At 38.3% G+C, this 17,181-nt stretch overlaps 2 protein-coding genes across 2 annotated transcripts; both read right to left on the bottom strand.

The window, feature by feature from the left end:
- Nucleotides 1-2,243: 2,243 nt before the first annotated feature.
- Nucleotides 2,244-4,509, bottom strand: LOC123891829. The gene is made up of 2 exons (XM_045941712.1): nt 3,573-4,509; nt 2,244-3,469 (listed from the first exon to the last, which is right to left on the bottom strand). Exons 1-2 carry the CDS (start codon nt 4,507-4,509, stop codon nt 2,427-2,429), a joined length of 1,980 nt encoding a protein of 659 aa, XP_045797668.1. The 3' UTR covers nt 2,244-2,426.
- A 7,873-nt stretch (nt 4,510-12,382) lies between these two features.
- Nucleotides 12,383-14,976, bottom strand: LOC123888390 (protein POLYCHOME-like). The gene is made up of 2 exons (XM_045937444.1): nt 14,463-14,976; nt 12,383-13,209 (listed from the first exon to the last, which is right to left on the bottom strand). The coding sequence occupies exons 1-2, from the start codon at nt 14,763-14,765 to the stop codon at nt 12,823-12,825; spliced, it is 690 nt and encodes a 229-aa protein (XP_045793400.1). The 5' UTR covers nt 14,766-14,976; the 3' UTR covers nt 12,383-12,822.
- Between the last annotated feature and the right edge of the window lie 2,205 nt (nt 14,977-17,181).

The following is a 17,181-nucleotide window of genomic DNA, read 5'->3' as shown; positions in this document are numbered from 1 at the left end:
CGGAGCGTCAAGCTCCACGGGAGCAGGAGCAGGAATTATCCTGGAAAACGAAAATGGGATCATCATCGAAGTTTCCCTGGCACTATCCTTCCCGACATCAAATAACCAAGCAGAATACGAAGCCTTCCTAGCAGGGCTACGGTTGGCCGAGGACATGGAGGCAAAAGAAGTAAAAATTTTCACAGATTCACAACTTGTCGCCTCACAAGTATTGGGAGAATATCAAGCCAAAAATGATAATCTCTTTGAATATCTAGCATTAGTGAAGGAAAAAATCACTAAGTTCGAATCCGTGGAGGTGCAACACGTTCCGCGCGAGCACAACAAACGGGCAGATATCCTGTCCAAACTGGCGAGCACAAAAAAGAAAGGCGGAAACAAATCCGTCATTCAGGAAGTACTCCCCCGACCAAGCATCGAGAAGGCGAGCAACGTCCTCGACATAAATGTCATTGGCGACCAAAACTGCTGGATGACCCCCGTATACAATTTCCTCGCAAACGGAACCCTCCCCGACGATCAGAAAGAAGCTGCAATAATAAGACGTCGAGCATGCGCATACGTCATCCTCGACGGAAAGTTATACAGACGAGGGTTCTCAATCCCGCTCTTAAAATGTGTCGACGAGGAAACAGTCGACTACATCCTGCGCGAGGTACACGAGGGGATCAACGCCCAGCACCTGGGAGGAAGATCGCTGGCCAGGAAAGCTCTTCGAGCAGGATACTACTGGCCCACCATGCAGCAAGACGCAAAGGACCATGTGAAAAAATGTGACAAATGTCAACGACACGGGGACATGCACCTAGCTCCTCCCCACGAACTCAAATCTTTGTCGTCACCATGGCCCTTCGCTTGGTGGGGCATGGACATACTTGGCCCCTTCACAAAGGGACTCCACCAAAATAAATTTTTAATAGTCGCCGTGGACTATTTCACCAAGTGGGTAGAGGCAGAACCCCTCTCCGACATAACGTCGTTCAGGATACTCCGTTTCTTCAAACGCGACGTACTCTGCCGATTTGGAATACCACAAGCCGTCGTCACAGACAACGGGACACAATTCACGGACAAAGGATTCCAAGACTTCCTCACTGCTCTGGGGACCAAGCAACATTTCACTTCAGTGGAACATCCCCAAACTAACGGGCAAGCCGAGGCCGCCAACAGAGTAATCCTGCGCGGCCTACGACGAAGATTGGATCAAAACAAAAAGAAATGGGTCGAGGAGCTCGAAAGCGTCCTTTGGGCCTATCGCACAACACCACACTCCACAACCGGGGAGACTCCATTTAGAATGGTATATGGAACAGAAGCAGTCATCCCCGTGGAGGTGGGCGAGCCATCTCGCCGAACCGAGCAGCCGCTCGAAGAAGAAATGAACGACGAAGCTCTCCGTGAAGAGCTAGATCTCGTCGAAGAAATTCGTACGGGGGCATCCCTTCGGGAAGCCACCCTTAAACAAAAAATAGCTGCCCGACATGACGTCAAAGTCATCAAAAGAGAATTTGAAGTGGGCAGCCTCGTCCTAAGACGAAATGCTAAGGACTCCCAAGATGGTAAACTGGCGGCCAACTGGGAAGGACCATATCGCGTCATTGACAAAACAGGAAATGGCGCATACTATCTCGAGGATCTTCGAGGAAAGAAACTTCCTCGACCTTGGAACGCCCAAAAATTAAAACAGTATTATAGCTAAGTTATTGCCAAACTAAAAACACTTTTAAAAGGCTGCTCGGATCCTCTAGCAACGAGCCCGACACCTCGACAACGGAGAGCACGCGGGCACACGTGCTCGATCCAAACAATCGAAAAGGAGATACCCTGGCTCAGGAAGGGCAGGGCGTCCCCCTGACGAGGATGACCTTTGAGACAAGCTCCTCGTCTTCGTGCCAAGGCTTAACGCCCAGCTCGCGATGGGAAGTTCAAGCCGCGGGGGCGGGCACAACAACGTGTCGGCGTCCGTATTAGCCTCAGAAAACAACTCTAGGCGCTTAGTTAGTTCCCTAAACTTTCTAAGTTAAACCCGAGGACGACCTCCTCGACGAAACGCGCTCGCAACAAAAAAACTTGCAAATAGAAAAAATGGTTTTGTCGAGCAGGCATACAACAATGTCGAGCAAATACACAAACACCAAAACCAAAAATTTGTTAAGTTAAAAACGAGCAAGCATAAAGACATGCATATTACGAACAGGCATCACTTAGCAAAAAACAAAGAGCAATAACTTAAACATACATACGAGGAGATAAAATAGACGAGCAGGATGAATAAAACGATCATTGTTATAAATACCGGGCATAAAAACCCATTTGTTCAGGTGTTACAAAAACCGAGCACGCAGGCCCCCAAAAATAAATTGTTCAAAAACAAAGAAAATTACAAGTTAACGGCGCGCAGGCCCAAATAAAACAGTCGAGGAGGATCAGGTGCTCTCATCATGGCCCTCTGGGTTATCCTCCGGTGCCTGGTCCTCCCCGACAGCCTCCTCTTCGGCTTCCTCATCCTCCTCGCCCTCATCATCAACTGCCTCCTCATCCAACTTCTCCTCCTCAAGGGCCATTTTCTTATACTCTTCAGGAATAACAATCTGCCCGTTCTCAACCCGTTTGAGCTTATGAATGCCGTCAGTAATCAAGCCATGCTCGGCATTCACAACCCTGAGTTGGGCGATCGCATTCTTCCACCCATGCACCATGCTCGCCAACATCAAGCCCCCTTGTCTTTTGATTTCCTTCACCAAGTCTGCCCGACTCACCAGCCTGGAAGTTTCAACGGCCTCGTCGGCAGCTGGAGCAAGCTTGGACTGCAGGTCAGCTATCACCGCCTCCAAGTTCTTTTTCTCCTCGGCTCCCCTGGACTCCACCTCCTCGAGCCTTTTCTTAGCAAGCTCCAGCTCATCCCTGCTTTCCCTAACATCTTCCAGCAGCTGGCCATAATTCTCTTGCTTCCCCCTCAGATCGATCAGCTCACCCTCCATCAATACAATTTTTCCCTCCAACTTGGCATTCCGGGCAGCCAGCTTTTCCACCTCACGAGATGGCCCCCCTTCATTTAACACTAAGGCTGTCTCCGCCAACCGGATGACAGCAGCAATATCCTGGGTGAGCTGGTTTTGTCGAGCAGCCGCGGAAACCCCCAGAACATAGTCCCTCTCCGAGACGGGCACCTGAGGAGGGTTGTTGTTAAAAAAATCCTTGTTGCTCAAACAAGCAGGGAGAACAAATCCCCCATCACCCTCAGACAAGTCGACGATGGTCTTCATCGGCTCCTCCCTCTGCCTCTTCACCCGACATCCCGGGGTACCTGCTGAGCTTCCCACCGGCGAAGATTGGCTGACGCTCCCCGAAGCAGCCTGTTCAGCAACCAAAACATTAGGCTTGGATTTCCTCGCCTTTTTCTTTGATTTCTCTCCCTTATGCTCAGCAGCTATCCTCAACAGCTCAGAAGCAAGATCAGCCATTCTACCTGCAAAGATGGAAACATGGTCAGAAACACGGGGAGAAACCCAAAACATCAAAAGTGCTGAATATAATACAAGTAAAAAACGGGCAGGAGTTAAAAGAGATACCCAGCAGAGTGTCCTCGGCTGAAACAGTCTTGCACGACAATAACAACCTAGTGTTAACAAAACGAGGCTCGATCCTCGGTCTACCGTGCTTATCCAAAGCAACCTCCCCCAAACTAGTCACGACCTTACACGGCTTAAAACCGTCCACGTAGGCCTTAAGCTTTTCAAAGCCTGCCATCTCCGCCGGGGTCAGGTCCTCGACAGGCGTCAGATACTCGTCGGTTCGCAGTACAAAATGTTCCGACGACCACGACAGTGGGAATCGAAGAACCCACTCCACTACTTGCTCCCCTTCCTCGTCCAACTGTGGAGACCCATCCTCGAGGAACACGGGCCTCTCCATGTGCAGAGAATCAAAAGCAAACTCCGTCACCGGCTTCACCACATAATACCTCTCCTTGAAGCCCCGAGCAGACTCAACGAACATCCTAAATATCTTGCTCGACTGGTGCTTCAAGGAAATCCAACCCTGCCGATCCCCGACTTTCTGACGTTGGATTTGGAAGATATAAAAGAATAGGGCAACAGTAGCCTCCACCTCCAGATACCGACAAAGGATCTGGTAGGCCCGGATAAACGCTAGTGAATTCGGATGAAGCTGTGAAGGAGCCACTCTTAGCCGGCCAAAAATTCCGGCTTCGAGATCGTTGAAGGGCAGCCGAAATCCCAACTCCTTGAACGCCATCTCGTACATAGTGAAGCTGCATCCCGTGTACGACGAGCAAACCCGCTCCCCCTCAGCAGGCGTACGAACCTCCCAGTTCTCCGAACCAGCCTCCTCGACGATGGTAAAAAGCCGCGGATCCTGCGCGGTAATCGTCGAAGCAATCCCCCGGGGCTCGGGCGCAACCCAAGCCAGCTCTGGGTCAGTAATAGTGTCGACCAACTTGTGTTTCGACGTAGCTTGGCTCCCCGTTACTTCCTCCACGTCGGACATTTTGAGTACCTGAAAAGCAGCGAAAATAAAGTGAATTCGACAGTAATCAAATCCACCCTTTCACCGCAAATCAAGTGAAAGGGCGTAAATTAGGACGAGGACGCTGTCCCCGACCAAAAGCCCTTATCAAAATGGCAAACAAAACAGAGGAAACGAGGAGAAAGCCCAAAAACGAGGAGAAGTTCCCCGACACAAGCTAACAATATTGCTCGACGCTCAGAAGTAAACTCTAATTTGGATAAAATCCCAAGTTAAAAACGGGGAGAAGCTCCCCGACATAGAGTTTTTACAAACTCATTTATCCACAAATTTCCCAGCGAAATAACGGGGAGAAGGTCCCCGACAGTTAAAACATTCGCGAAAGCGAAAACGGGGAGAAGGTCCCCGACACAGAGTTTTTACAAACTCATTTTTCTAAACGAAAATGACGGGGAGACGGTCCCCGACATAAAGTTCAACTAAATTTTTACTACAATAAACGGGGAGAGGAAACACCATTCTCCTCCCCGACACAAAACACATAGATTTCCAGAAATCTATGAGTGTTCGTCGAAGAACCCAGAAAATTCATCATCTTCATCACATGTTCATAGCTTTTCCCAGATAAGCATCAAAGTTCATCAAATCTCTATGTTTTTTCCAGAAAACGGGGAAAATAAGGGCAAAACCCAGAATTACGAGACACTACAATACCCAAAAACAGCGTTTGATGGTAACAATACCACCACCAAACACTAATACTTCACTAAAAAACAGTGATTTAAACCATCAACAAAATGGGTATGAAAGGGAGGGCTATACGACACAAAAAACATTAAGCCTCACCAAAACCAAAGATTTACAACTATCAAGCACAAAACAAACAGACCCAAAACAACAAACAAAATGGGTATAACGCAGAATCTAGCATAAACACAAATGTATCTCGAAGCAAATGGGTAAGTAGAGAAATTACCTTGAGATTAAAAGAAGCTTGGAGCTTTAAGCAAAGATGGGTGCAAAAACCTTGAGTTCAACAGCCTTGAACTTGGGAAAATAAGAGTAGCAGTAGCAGCAACAAACGCAGGAGAATAGGAGAATGCAAAGAGGAAAAGTTACAAATGATCCCTCCATCTCCTATTTATAGATCTCCCAAGAGCCGCGCCTGCATCACAAGACGATGCACTCCACTTCACCACCGCCGTTGATCAATATCCAACGGCCCGGATTAAACCCATCAAACGACTCTGATGAAATCTCTCAGAAAACCAAAGGACGCGTTGATCCAACGGTCCACGCGCCTCCTCGAAAAATGACGCAATAAAGAGCCATTTCCCTAGGCAATTATTACGTCTCTTCATAGCCCACACACGTGGCTTGAAAAGACGAAACGCTTGTCTTTTCAGGTCACTTCAAACTGACGATGCGTTCCTCAAGGAACTCATCGCTATCACCAACGTAATTATCTCCCCGACTTTGCGGACAAGCGCGAATTACGGGCAGACAAAACAAACATAAATAAACATGCCCGTAAAAACAGGCAGCATCAACAAGATGCAATTAACACAACACTTCCTCGACAAACCGTCGAGGAACGTAAAAGCAAATGACTTTTAAAGGCAAAATCCCTTCCCCGTAATTTCCTCCACGAACATCCTGGCACGCGTCACGAGCAAAAGGAAACCTCTCCCTTTTGATAACTCTCCTCGTCGTGCCAAGGAGGAATTTACGGGCAACATACAATTGCGCTCCTCGCGCAAACAAGCAACAAGCATAATCAATGTATTATGAACTCCTCCTAGGATTGACGAGGAAAACAACTCCTCGACATACGGGCATGGACCTTAAGTCATTACTCCTATACCTAGGAGCAACGACTTGGGGGGCTCCTGTTCTGGACTGGGCCAAGAGCTGGCCCAATCACTTATGCCCGACATTTGGGGCATGGCCCAATAAGGGGATACTTCCCCGACACGTCAGCCAATGACGTGTCTTGCTCGATATAACGGATTAGCTCCACGCTAATCACGTGCTCGGCTATCCGTGCACGCCGACTCATTCAGCCTTAGCTTAACAGCTAAGCAGCACGTTTAACACGTGCTCCATCGACCAACCGTATCCGTCACGGAGTCATCCATTACCCGCCAATAGCGGAACGACTCCAAACCAGGATAGAGGCAAATAACTGCCTTCCCCTACGATACAGGGACTATCCTGGCAGTTGGGCCTATTGGGCCGGTTATCCAAGCCCAATAGACCAACCTTTGGCCCAGCGCTGGGGGCACTATATAAGCTCTCCTAGACAGGAGAGCCAGGTATTCTAAACCATTCTACACTTTCTTTCTCTCTCTTCTTTTGTATCTCTCTGTTCACTTTGCTGACTTAGGCATCGGAGCACCTGCAGGTACAAACCCCCCCTTCGGTGTGGACGCTCGCTCAACGGACCGGCCATCAATCTATTCTGATCACCAGGTACGATCAGGTAGTTTCAAAACAAGTATTAGGTTCAATTTATCAAAATTAGGGTTCTAAATCATATAATAAGGCTCTGATACCACATGTAATAATAAACAACTTAGAGATCAATATATTATATGAAATTAGAACACACTTACTTGATAATCATAATCACAAACCATCGTTACCGGAAGCGCACCAATATCGAAAACATCGATATACTAGACAAGGTCTTCCTCTGCCTGATCACATGCTCCAGTCTTTGAGGTCTTTGATGGGGAAGACAACAAATGAGTTTACTGTGTTTGTACGTGACGGCAAAGGGGACCTAGCCAATCTTATATAAGATCACAACCCTAGTACCACCCATCATGGACTCTAGAGTTGGGCCTACACTTTGTTTCTACACAAATCAGAATTAGTGTTCAAGCCTATTATTATTGATCACAATTATCGGGCTTAAGCATCATCAAATGGATCACAACAACATCAACCCGTTTTTATTAAAACCAAAACTCACAATTGATTGCAGCCCACATAATATTGGAAAATATTCTAACAGAGTATATAAATACAAAGTTAGGATGTTTTCTCTCTAGGACTCCCGTGTATCTTTTCTATCTCCAAATATTCCAATTTTGCCCTTGATAAAAACTTCGGTTCGCAGAAACCGAAGTTTTTTCTAGTTCAAATTTAAGGAAAAAGTTAACAGAAACCGAAAAAAAATTCAAGGCAAAAAAAAATCGATTCGTAGCAACCGAAATTTTTATTGAAGGACAAAAAAGTAAAATCTAGGAGGGGAAAAAGAATCATGGGGGCCTAAAGAGAAAAAATGTAGTAGGGTTGGGCCTAAAGTGGTCCATTTTGAAATAATTTCATTTTAAGATCCTCGCGTTCCACGCATATAATAAAAAATTGTAAAACATTAGCAAAACAATGCACGTTACATGTAATTTACAAAGCACTATAAAAGAAACACATCTTAATACATAGATTTGTATGCCTTCAGCTCCAAAAAATGGCAACCTCAATTGGTTGCATATATTACTATCTTTTGTTCCTTCTTTGGTTTCTCTCTTGTATCACTTTTTTTGTACATAGTCATGTTGTGCTTCTACGTTGGAAATTATTCATTTTAGGTAACATTCATCAGTACCTTGGTACTATGAATAGATCAATGTCTACATCATTTGCACAATGTTGGGATCAACTAATTAGTCCCATAATGATAATACCTATAGGTTTATATACAAATTTACCTACAACTCATGTGCTTTCATTTGCTTTTCATTCTTAGATATTTGTTGTTTTTGGTAGGAAAAAAAAAAGAAGGATTGTTTCTTCTCAAATTGTTATGAAGCACTTTATAGTTAATCTCTGTTTGGATTTCTATTACTTTTATTTGGTAAAGTGTGTAATTTAATTTAGTTTTTATTCCTAGTTGAATGGCATACCAATTGTAACAATAATACTGGGATGTGTAAATGTTAAATCTCAAGATGAATTTTTTTTTATTTATATGAAACAATTATTTTCTTTTTCTTTCATAATTATCTTATTTTGCTTCGTGTGCTATATGGTGCACTTTATTATACCAAAGTGATATAGGAGGGTTTCTTTAGTAATTTATTATTTTAGCTAGATTTAGTTTTATTATATTTTAGGTAGATTTCTTATTTTGTATTTCACCTAGATTAGTTATTTTTATATTTTAGGTAGATTTGTTATTTTTATTTAGTTAGGTTTGTTATTTTCTTTTACAATCTTTTAGGAAATTTGTTATTTTTATTTTCACTACTATTCAAGCTAAATTATTGTAGCCTTGAAGAAAAACTTTTTGATTCAATAAAATTATAGAGAATTTTCTCAAATTGGGTGGATTCCACATTATTCTTTCTGGTGGATTCCGAAAATCTAGTGGACTCCGGAACTTTTATTTATAGGATTAGCGTTTGTTTTTCCTTCACGCTTCCGTACTGCGTCACAATGGATTATGATTAATAACTTCCTTGTTATTTACATTTAAAGATCTCAAGAGACATTTCAATAGTAGTTAGAAAATATTTGTTTTACAGAAACGATTTGAGTTTCAGGATCTGGGATGTCAATCGGACAAGGGCGGAGAGTACTCACCTGCTTAAAATATAAATACCACCAAAATAATTAGAAAATGGGTCATGTTAACTTGTGTCATAAGGGCACATGTTAAACTACCTAAAAATATAAACATAATATTTAATGATACAAAAAATTGAATGTTCACAGAATTAAATACACCACAAGTTCAATAAATGCTTTTCATATTTATCTTCTTAACATGTGCCTTTAAGGGCAGATGTTAACATTCTCCTTAGAAAATAAAGTTCTAGGATCTATTTTTGTCTGCAAAAATTCCAACTTCCAGTTATAAATTGATTGACATATCTATTTAAAAATGTCATGGTAAGATGTGATTTTGAGAATGACATAACATAAGCAAATAGACACTAAATATTAATAAGAGTAAGAAATTTGAGATGACCAACCTTTTTTTATTTTTAAGACTCTTGATTTAAAATGTGATTTAGGTTTTTTTTCCAAAAGGCATATGGATAAAAGACCTTATTAGTTGAAAGATTTAAAATAATATTAACGAACGTTTTATAATTTTCGGAGAGATTTGAACTCTGCTCTCTAACATTATAGAGTCGCATTCTTACTATTGAGTTGATAACTCGTGTGAGTCATGTCTTTGGAAAAATATGATTGAGATTTGAAAGAGTAAGGGTTGTTTATTTGCTTGGGGTGTTTTGGAGGGGAGGGGTGATGAGGTCCGTTAGAGGATATTTTAAAAGAAATATGTTTGGTTCAATTTTTATTTTTATTTTATAATAAAGAGAGCCTAAATTCGGAGAGAAAAATTACACTGGAATAAACCTATGGGTCGCTATCCATCCCTAATACATGAGTCGATATCACATTATGAAACTCTCGAGGACATGATTCATAAAAAATCATGTGATTATCTATATTACAATCAATATTTGTAAGCATATCTGCACATTTATTCGCCTCACGGTATGAGTGTTTCACTACAACTTCCCACTCTAAATCCAATAGTTGACGGATTCGACTAATTAAAGCTCCTCCTTGAGGACTGCCTCTCCCTTTCATGCGAAGAACAGATTCCACCACCATAGAGTCAACATTCACTTCAATCTTATTGTATCCCTTCTGCTATCTCGCATATCTCAAACATTCCAATATTCCCCATAACTCCGCAACATAGGCACTACACAAGCCAAGATTCTTGACAAAACCTCCACGCCAAACCCCATTGCTATCCCGAATCACACCACCACATCCGGCTACACTCCCTTCTTTATAAGCTTCATCCGTATTGAGTTTAACCCAACCTTCCATAAGTGGCTTCCACTTAATCATTACTTCAGTTCTCTCGTTATTATTTAGGCAAAATTACATTGCAGGTCATTTATCTTATTTTTTTATAACACTTTGGTCCTTTACCTTTTTTTGTAACATTTTGATCATTTATCTTTTATTTGTAACACTTTGGTCTTTATATTTCTTATTTGTAACACTTTAGTCTTTTTTTTGTAACACTTTGGTCCTTATCTTATTTATTTATAAAAAATAAAGGACTTAAATGTTACAAATAAAAAATAATAAAGGACCATAATGTTACAAATAAAAAGATAAAAGACCAAAATGTTAAAAAAATAAGATAAAGAACAGTAATTTTACTTATTATTTACTACGGAATTCACTAATATTGCCTGCTAGTACTGCTCTACTCGCCTAGCAATTATCATGGCAATTCCAGACACAGTGACAAGAGGTTGCCCAAAATTCTTTCCAATCATTCTTAGCATTCCACTTTGTTGAGCTACACAAATTAAAAGAAATCCAAGACTTGAAATCCACGTGAACAAATATCTCCCTCATGCTTCCTTAAACCACATTCAACCAAAGCGGGGTAACCAACGAACAATCGTAAAAAAGATGTGCTCTCTTTATCCCAAAATATAAGCAATAGTTGGTCAACAAAAATAAATATATTTTGTCCAAATTTTTAACCAAATATAAGTTTTTTTGACTTATTTTTGCTTATATTTTGGGACAGAGGGAATAACTCAGTCTCAATATTATTTCCACAAAAATTACACATAGCATGCCCATTTTACTTTTTCTAAAATTTGTTAGCAAGCGTTCATGAGTCATTAACCACACAAATAAAAACAAATAAACGACAATATGAAACATGGTGCTTTCCAAGTGTAATCGCAAGAATGTCCCAGATCCAGCGTGAGTAACGTGCTGAAACCTGAATAATGATCCCATAAATTTATTTATTTTTACGGGCTTTGTCTAACATGCACCACTTGATTAAGTGGTGCATGGTGCACAAGTGTTTGATATTTTTACAACGAATACGAATTTTACAAAATTCACCGTTGGATAGAAAGTTTATATTGTTTAGATCATCCATAAATTTTTTTAATTTTTTTGAAAATCATTTGATATGTTATTGAGACCCATCAAGATTAACGGTATTGAATAAAAATCCATAAACCGTTAATTTTGACGGATCTCAACAACATATCAAATGATTTTTAATTTTTTTTAAAAAATTTATGGATGATCTATACGATATAAACTTTCTATCTGACGGTGAATTTTGTAAAATTCGTATTCGTTATAGTGTTTTCGATAACTTGTGCATGGTGCACAACTTAACTCACTTGTGCACCTTAGACTTTGCCATTTTTACATTTTACTATAATAAATCATCCAAAATTATTTGTACCAAAGATGTCATCTAAATAATTAAATACTAGTACTTTAATTTCTTGAACGTTGTATAAATTGGGCCATATAAGCTCCAACAACATATTTTAATTTCTTACTCGAAACTTGGTCAAACAAGTAAGCATTAAAAGAGAAAGAAAACATGCCCCTCTAAATCAGACATGGAATCTTCTACACTATAGGTTCTTAGCTAATGCCGTTGCCCCATTCATATTGGAGAACAAAGTCACTGTCACACCAATGTTACAATACCTCATCGTCTATTATACTAAATCGTGATTGTTTCGAAAAACTCCAACTTCTTTCTAATTCTACTAAGGATAATAACTGCAAATAGAAGAAATTCTTCTTGGGAGAAAATTCTTCACTGCAAAGATGGTTAACACTTATTGTTTATTTGAATAAATCATTTAAGAAAGTCTTAATGTAGAAAAGAATTTGATTTTGAAGAAATTATTGGTTAAAATACTTGATAGTTGTGTTTTAAAAATGAGTATAGAAGTATAATAAAGAACTTCATTATAAAATTTTTGCAGAACTTCAAAACTTCCTAACATGACTTCATTTTTATTTGCAAAACTTTTGAATAATAAAGAACCATATACCATAAAAGAAGCATCACCATGAATTGCAAAACCAGTAAATTCGATAAATGGAGAAATCAGTATAGAAATTTGATGGAAAATTCTTCTCATACATTGTAATTGTAAGAAAGAGTACAAAACCAATCTGGTAAGGTACTCTAACACAAAACATAGGAAGAATTGAAATATGTACAATGGATTGAAGCAAAACTTACACCTACAATGCAGCATTAAAACCATCAAAGAATGATGTAATGAGAAAAACATGTATCTATCTATAATCTTCGAGCCGAAGATGTCGATAAAGCAAACTGGGAAAGTTACCAAATCCTCTGCTGAATCTGCTGAATCAATTGGAACTGAAAATATCATCAGAAGATGATTTCACCCAAATTTCCTTTCTACTTCAACTCTAAATCACTGCTCTAAGTCAGATGAAAACGCTTCTTTAACGCTTTGCTTCAAGAATTTTCTGATTACTTCTTCACCTCATAGACATCAATGTGCGAACTCTTTTTTCTCTTTCTGCTTTCTTAGCACTTGGTGTCCTTTTGAGTTTCATCAATTCTTGGGCAAGAGCCTTCTCAACTGTGTCAATTGAATTCAGAAGCTTTTTCTCCGGAGTAAGAAACTCCGATTCTGGATCTTCTTGTGGAAGATTTGCAAAGTCGATTACGATTTTCGGAACCTTACTACCTTGAGGTGTTTTCAGTTTGATGCAGGATTTTGGAGAATTCTTATAGGCACGTGAACCTGAAGCAGAAAATGAAGCTGGATTTGAAAAAACTGTCAACTGATTCCCAGAAATTGGTGTCCCAGTTTGCTGCTGAATTTCCTCTTCTCCCAATCTACTTCTCCTTCTCTCAATCGCCTAAACACAATTAACAACAAAAAATTAGATCCAAATCAAAATTAACAACAAAAAATTAGATCCAAATCAAAATTAACTAACCATACAGAATATTCAGCATCACATAAGAAACAAATTAAATCCAATTCAAAGTTAACTAAAAATACAGAATATTCAGCATCATACAAACAAAATAAATCCAATTCAAAGTTAACTAAACAAAAAACTTAGATCCAAATCAAAATTAGTTAACTAAACATACAGAATATTCAGCATCACATAAGAAACAAATTAAATCCAATTCAAAGTTAACTAAGAATACAGAATATTCAGCATCACATAACAAACGAATTAAATCAAGTTCAAAATTAACTAAACATACAGATTATTCAGCATCACATTTCACATAACAAACAAATTTATTACAATTCAAAATTAACTCAACTTACAGAATATTCAGCATCAAATAACAAACGAATGAAATCAAGTTCAAAGTTAACTAAACATACAGAATATTCAGCATCATATAACAAACAAATTTAACAACAGAATATTATAAAAGGAAAAATAAATCGAATTCAAAACAAAACCAAAAGAACGTTCAAAGTTAAACCGTTTTTCAGATTCGAATCAAATTCTAGATCAAATTCTCTCATAAGAACCGCAAAATTTCACTCAATTGCGTAAACAGAGTATAACAACAAAGTAAAACTAGATCAAATTCAAATTAAACTAATCAAAGAGCATATTCAGCATTGATTAATAAAGATAAACAACTATTGTAAAAGAATATTAAAAAGTAAAATTAAATCAAATCAAATTCAAAATTCAAAATTCAGATAAACATAAAAGAACTTTCTAGATTATAGATAAACCGTTTCTGAAATCCAAATTCAAAACAAATTCTAGATGAATTCTCGGAAAAGGACGTTACAGATTAAAGATAAGCCGTTCAAAAGTAAATTTCACGCAATTTCCTAAACAGATTGCAACAAAGCAAAATTAAATTAGATTGAAATCAAACTAAATATACCGAATATTCAGCATCACATCACATAAGAAACAAATTAAATAACAGAATAAAGTGAAATTAGATCAAAATCCAAACAAATTCAAACTAAACGATAGCATATCGTAACGGAATATTATAAAAGTAAAATTAATTAAAATTCAAAAAAAAAAAAAAACTAATTAATCATTTTCAACTTGATAGAGAGAGAAATTCAAGAAGAAGAAAAAACTAGAGAGAGAGAGAGAGAGAGAGAGAGATTTACTCGAGTAACAGCAGTGATATCACGAAGCGGAGTCCTCGGGTACCAAGACGGAAGAATACTCCGATTAGCACCAGCACGAGTTCTTCCACGACGAGCTAACACCGGTGGAGTATTTTCGTTACCAGGAGCGTGAAGACCACGCGGACGAGTAATTCCGCGTCCAAAAGGAGTTCGTTGAGCAACGAACCGATCTGAACCGGCGGGAAGTAGGTCGGAGTCTTGGTAAACGGTGAAAGGACGGCGGTTAGTGAAAAGTGCGTCGATGTCGAGAGGTATGACGCGGCGGTCTCTTGCTTCTGGCATAGTTAGTTAGAAGCGAAGAGAGAGAAAGTTGTTATGGAAGATGAAAGAAGAGAATGAGGAAATTCTGAAGAGGGTTTGAAATGAATGAGATTGGTTTGTATTTGTAGTGAGTGAGGTTTGGTTAGTGGTTAGGGTTTTTGGTTTGGTTGTGATTTAGGTTCGGATCGAAGGGGAAGAAGAGAAAGCATAGGATTGGGAAATGAACAAGACTTATATGGAAAAATAAATTTGAAATTATAAAATGGCGCTTTTATATTATTTAAGTTTATTTATGAGTCTAGTCTATTTCTCCGAATAAAATGGGGATTTATTTGAATTTTAATTATCATTTTCTTCAACTTTTCACACGTGTGTGTGTCATTCTTATCCGTGCCGAAAATTAAACGGTATATTTGAAATTTCAAATTCTCCTGTGGGCGGGATTTTTGTATCGTTCAGTTTAGGTTTTCATTTTGTTATCTTACGATTTTTTTTTTCTTTTGTATTTATTAAATTATTATTTGTATTTTATCATGTGAGCATAGTTTGGTAACTAGGGATATTAAAATATGTATGGATGGTCCCGTGAACTCGCATCAGTTGGCAATGACATTGAATTATATATATAGGGAGATCGTTGATCAAACACCGATCATCTCACTTATTCACATTAAGGATAAATTTCTAATCATTAGACTACTTGACAAAAAATAAATAAATATATGTATAGATTGAGCTTTAAATCCATGATCCTTAACTTATGAAAATATAATTATTGTTAGTGATAACTTATGAATTAGCGGTATTTTTTTTTTGACATAATGCGTCTGCCTGTGTCTAACTTATTTCCAAAAAAAATATATGTCTTATGTTACGATGAGTTTGTTAATAAAAAAATTTTGCTACTAAAAAAAATGTGTTTTATGTCATGGCGAGTTTGTTAATAAAATATTTTTGTTGCTACAAAAAAAAATCAAGGGTATTGTTGGTATTATGAAAAGTTCACACCAAAACTCATGTATTCTCTTTATATATAGTGTAGAATAGAATAGATATAGAATATAGTATAGATATAAAAGTATAGATAAGGTCAAAAATAAATCAATTCAAACGGGTTCATAGTATATAGAAACATTTTTTTTTTTTACAAAATAGTTTAGAAAACTTTTTAAGAAGTGTTTTAATTTTTTATCATTTTTTTTTAGCAAAATGTAAATACGCCTTATATGTCAAACGTATAAAAGTATACAAATTTTAGTTGGTTTAGTGGACTCTAGTGATGATTGACGCTAGACTTAGTGATTGACACATGTTTAGAACATTATAAAAAGTTTTTCGAAAAAAAAAAAACTAAAAATTTGATTTCTTAGTTGATATTTTTCGTTACTTTTATCTCTTAAAATTTATAAAAAAAAAAAAAAAAATTATAGTATTCTAAACATGCCTGAAAAAAAAAATCTAAAAATTTAAAAGTTTAAGGACAATTAAACAATTTTTTAAATTTGAAAAAGATTACATGCATAAAAATGGTGTGAGAATAAAAAAATGCCACTTTTTTATAGGAACAAATAATATAATTTTATAAGGACTAAAAACATATTTAACATTGAATAAAATCATGTCATTTGATTGTACAAAAAAAAAATCATGTCATTTGAGGTTTATTTTTTTTGGTAAGCCATTTGAGGTTTATGCGCATGAATTAAAAAAACCTACAGTATTTGATTACTTAATTGATTACTTATTTTGGGGTTAATTTTAGAAGTGACAAGAATTCTTCGGTTGATGCTATTTTAGATGTTGCTGGGAGAGGTGGGGGCCATGAAGAGAAATTGAGGGGTGGGGGAGGTGGGGTGAGGGTTGTCTCTCCGGTGTATTTTTTATTAGATATCCTCAAGTGTCTCATCTACCCATTGATTCAATTTTTTAGTAATTAAAATTATAAGTGGTGAAAGAAAAAAAAAAACTAAAGGGCGGAGATTTCAATGAGAAAAAAATTTCACAAGACAGAATCACTTTCCGGGAAAGGTGAGGGTATTTAGGGGGTGTGATTCCGTTAGGTGTGAGGTGTTGTGTGGTAGTGATGAAGATTATTAGCTATAATATTATAGGGTTGAGGACTTTGGTGAATAGCAGGGATATTTTTAGTATTATTAACGAAAAGAAGTCTATATTGTTTATATCTAAGAAACAAAGATGGAGGTGGTGGAGGTGACCGGAAATTTGTACGGAGATTCCAAATCCAAATTATAAGGAGTTTATGCTTGAGGAAGTGGGGATCTATTAATATTTATGGTTGGAAACAAGGTTATCAAAACCGGACCGGTCGGTCGGACCGTGAACCGGTCATGAAAATGTTCGGTTTTGAGCAAAAAACGGATAGGAAACCGATCGGCAAAAAAACGCGTGAACCGTGGTCGGATCGGGTCGAACCGGC

This window comes from Trifolium pratense, linkage group LG6, assembly GCF_020283565.1.
Source record: "Trifolium pratense cultivar HEN17-A07 linkage group LG6, ARS_RC_1.1, whole genome shotgun sequence".
In the NCBI taxonomy this organism is placed as follows: Eukaryota; Viridiplantae; Streptophyta; class Magnoliopsida; order Fabales; family Fabaceae; genus Trifolium; species Trifolium pratense.
Note: the sequence above shows the minus strand (reverse complement) of the source record. Positions and strands in the feature narration are given on the sequence as shown.

Coding starts and splice junctions, on each gene's coding strand:
- LOC123891829 (XM_045941712.1), bottom strand. CDS start 4,509: ATGTCCGACGTGGAGGAAGTAACGGGGAGCCAAGCTACGTCGAAACAC. Junction 3,470..3,572: donor AGCCGAGGACACTCTGCTGG/GTATCTCTTTTA, acceptor CCATCTTTGCAG/GTAGAATGGCTGATCTTGCT.
- LOC123888390 (XM_045937444.1), bottom strand. CDS start 14,765: ATGCCAGAAGCAAGAGACCGCCGCGTCATACCTCTCGACATCGACGCA. Junction 13,210..14,462: donor ATATCACTGCTGTTACTCGA/GTAAATCTCTCT, acceptor AATTGTGTTTAG/GCGATTGAGAGAAGGAGAAG.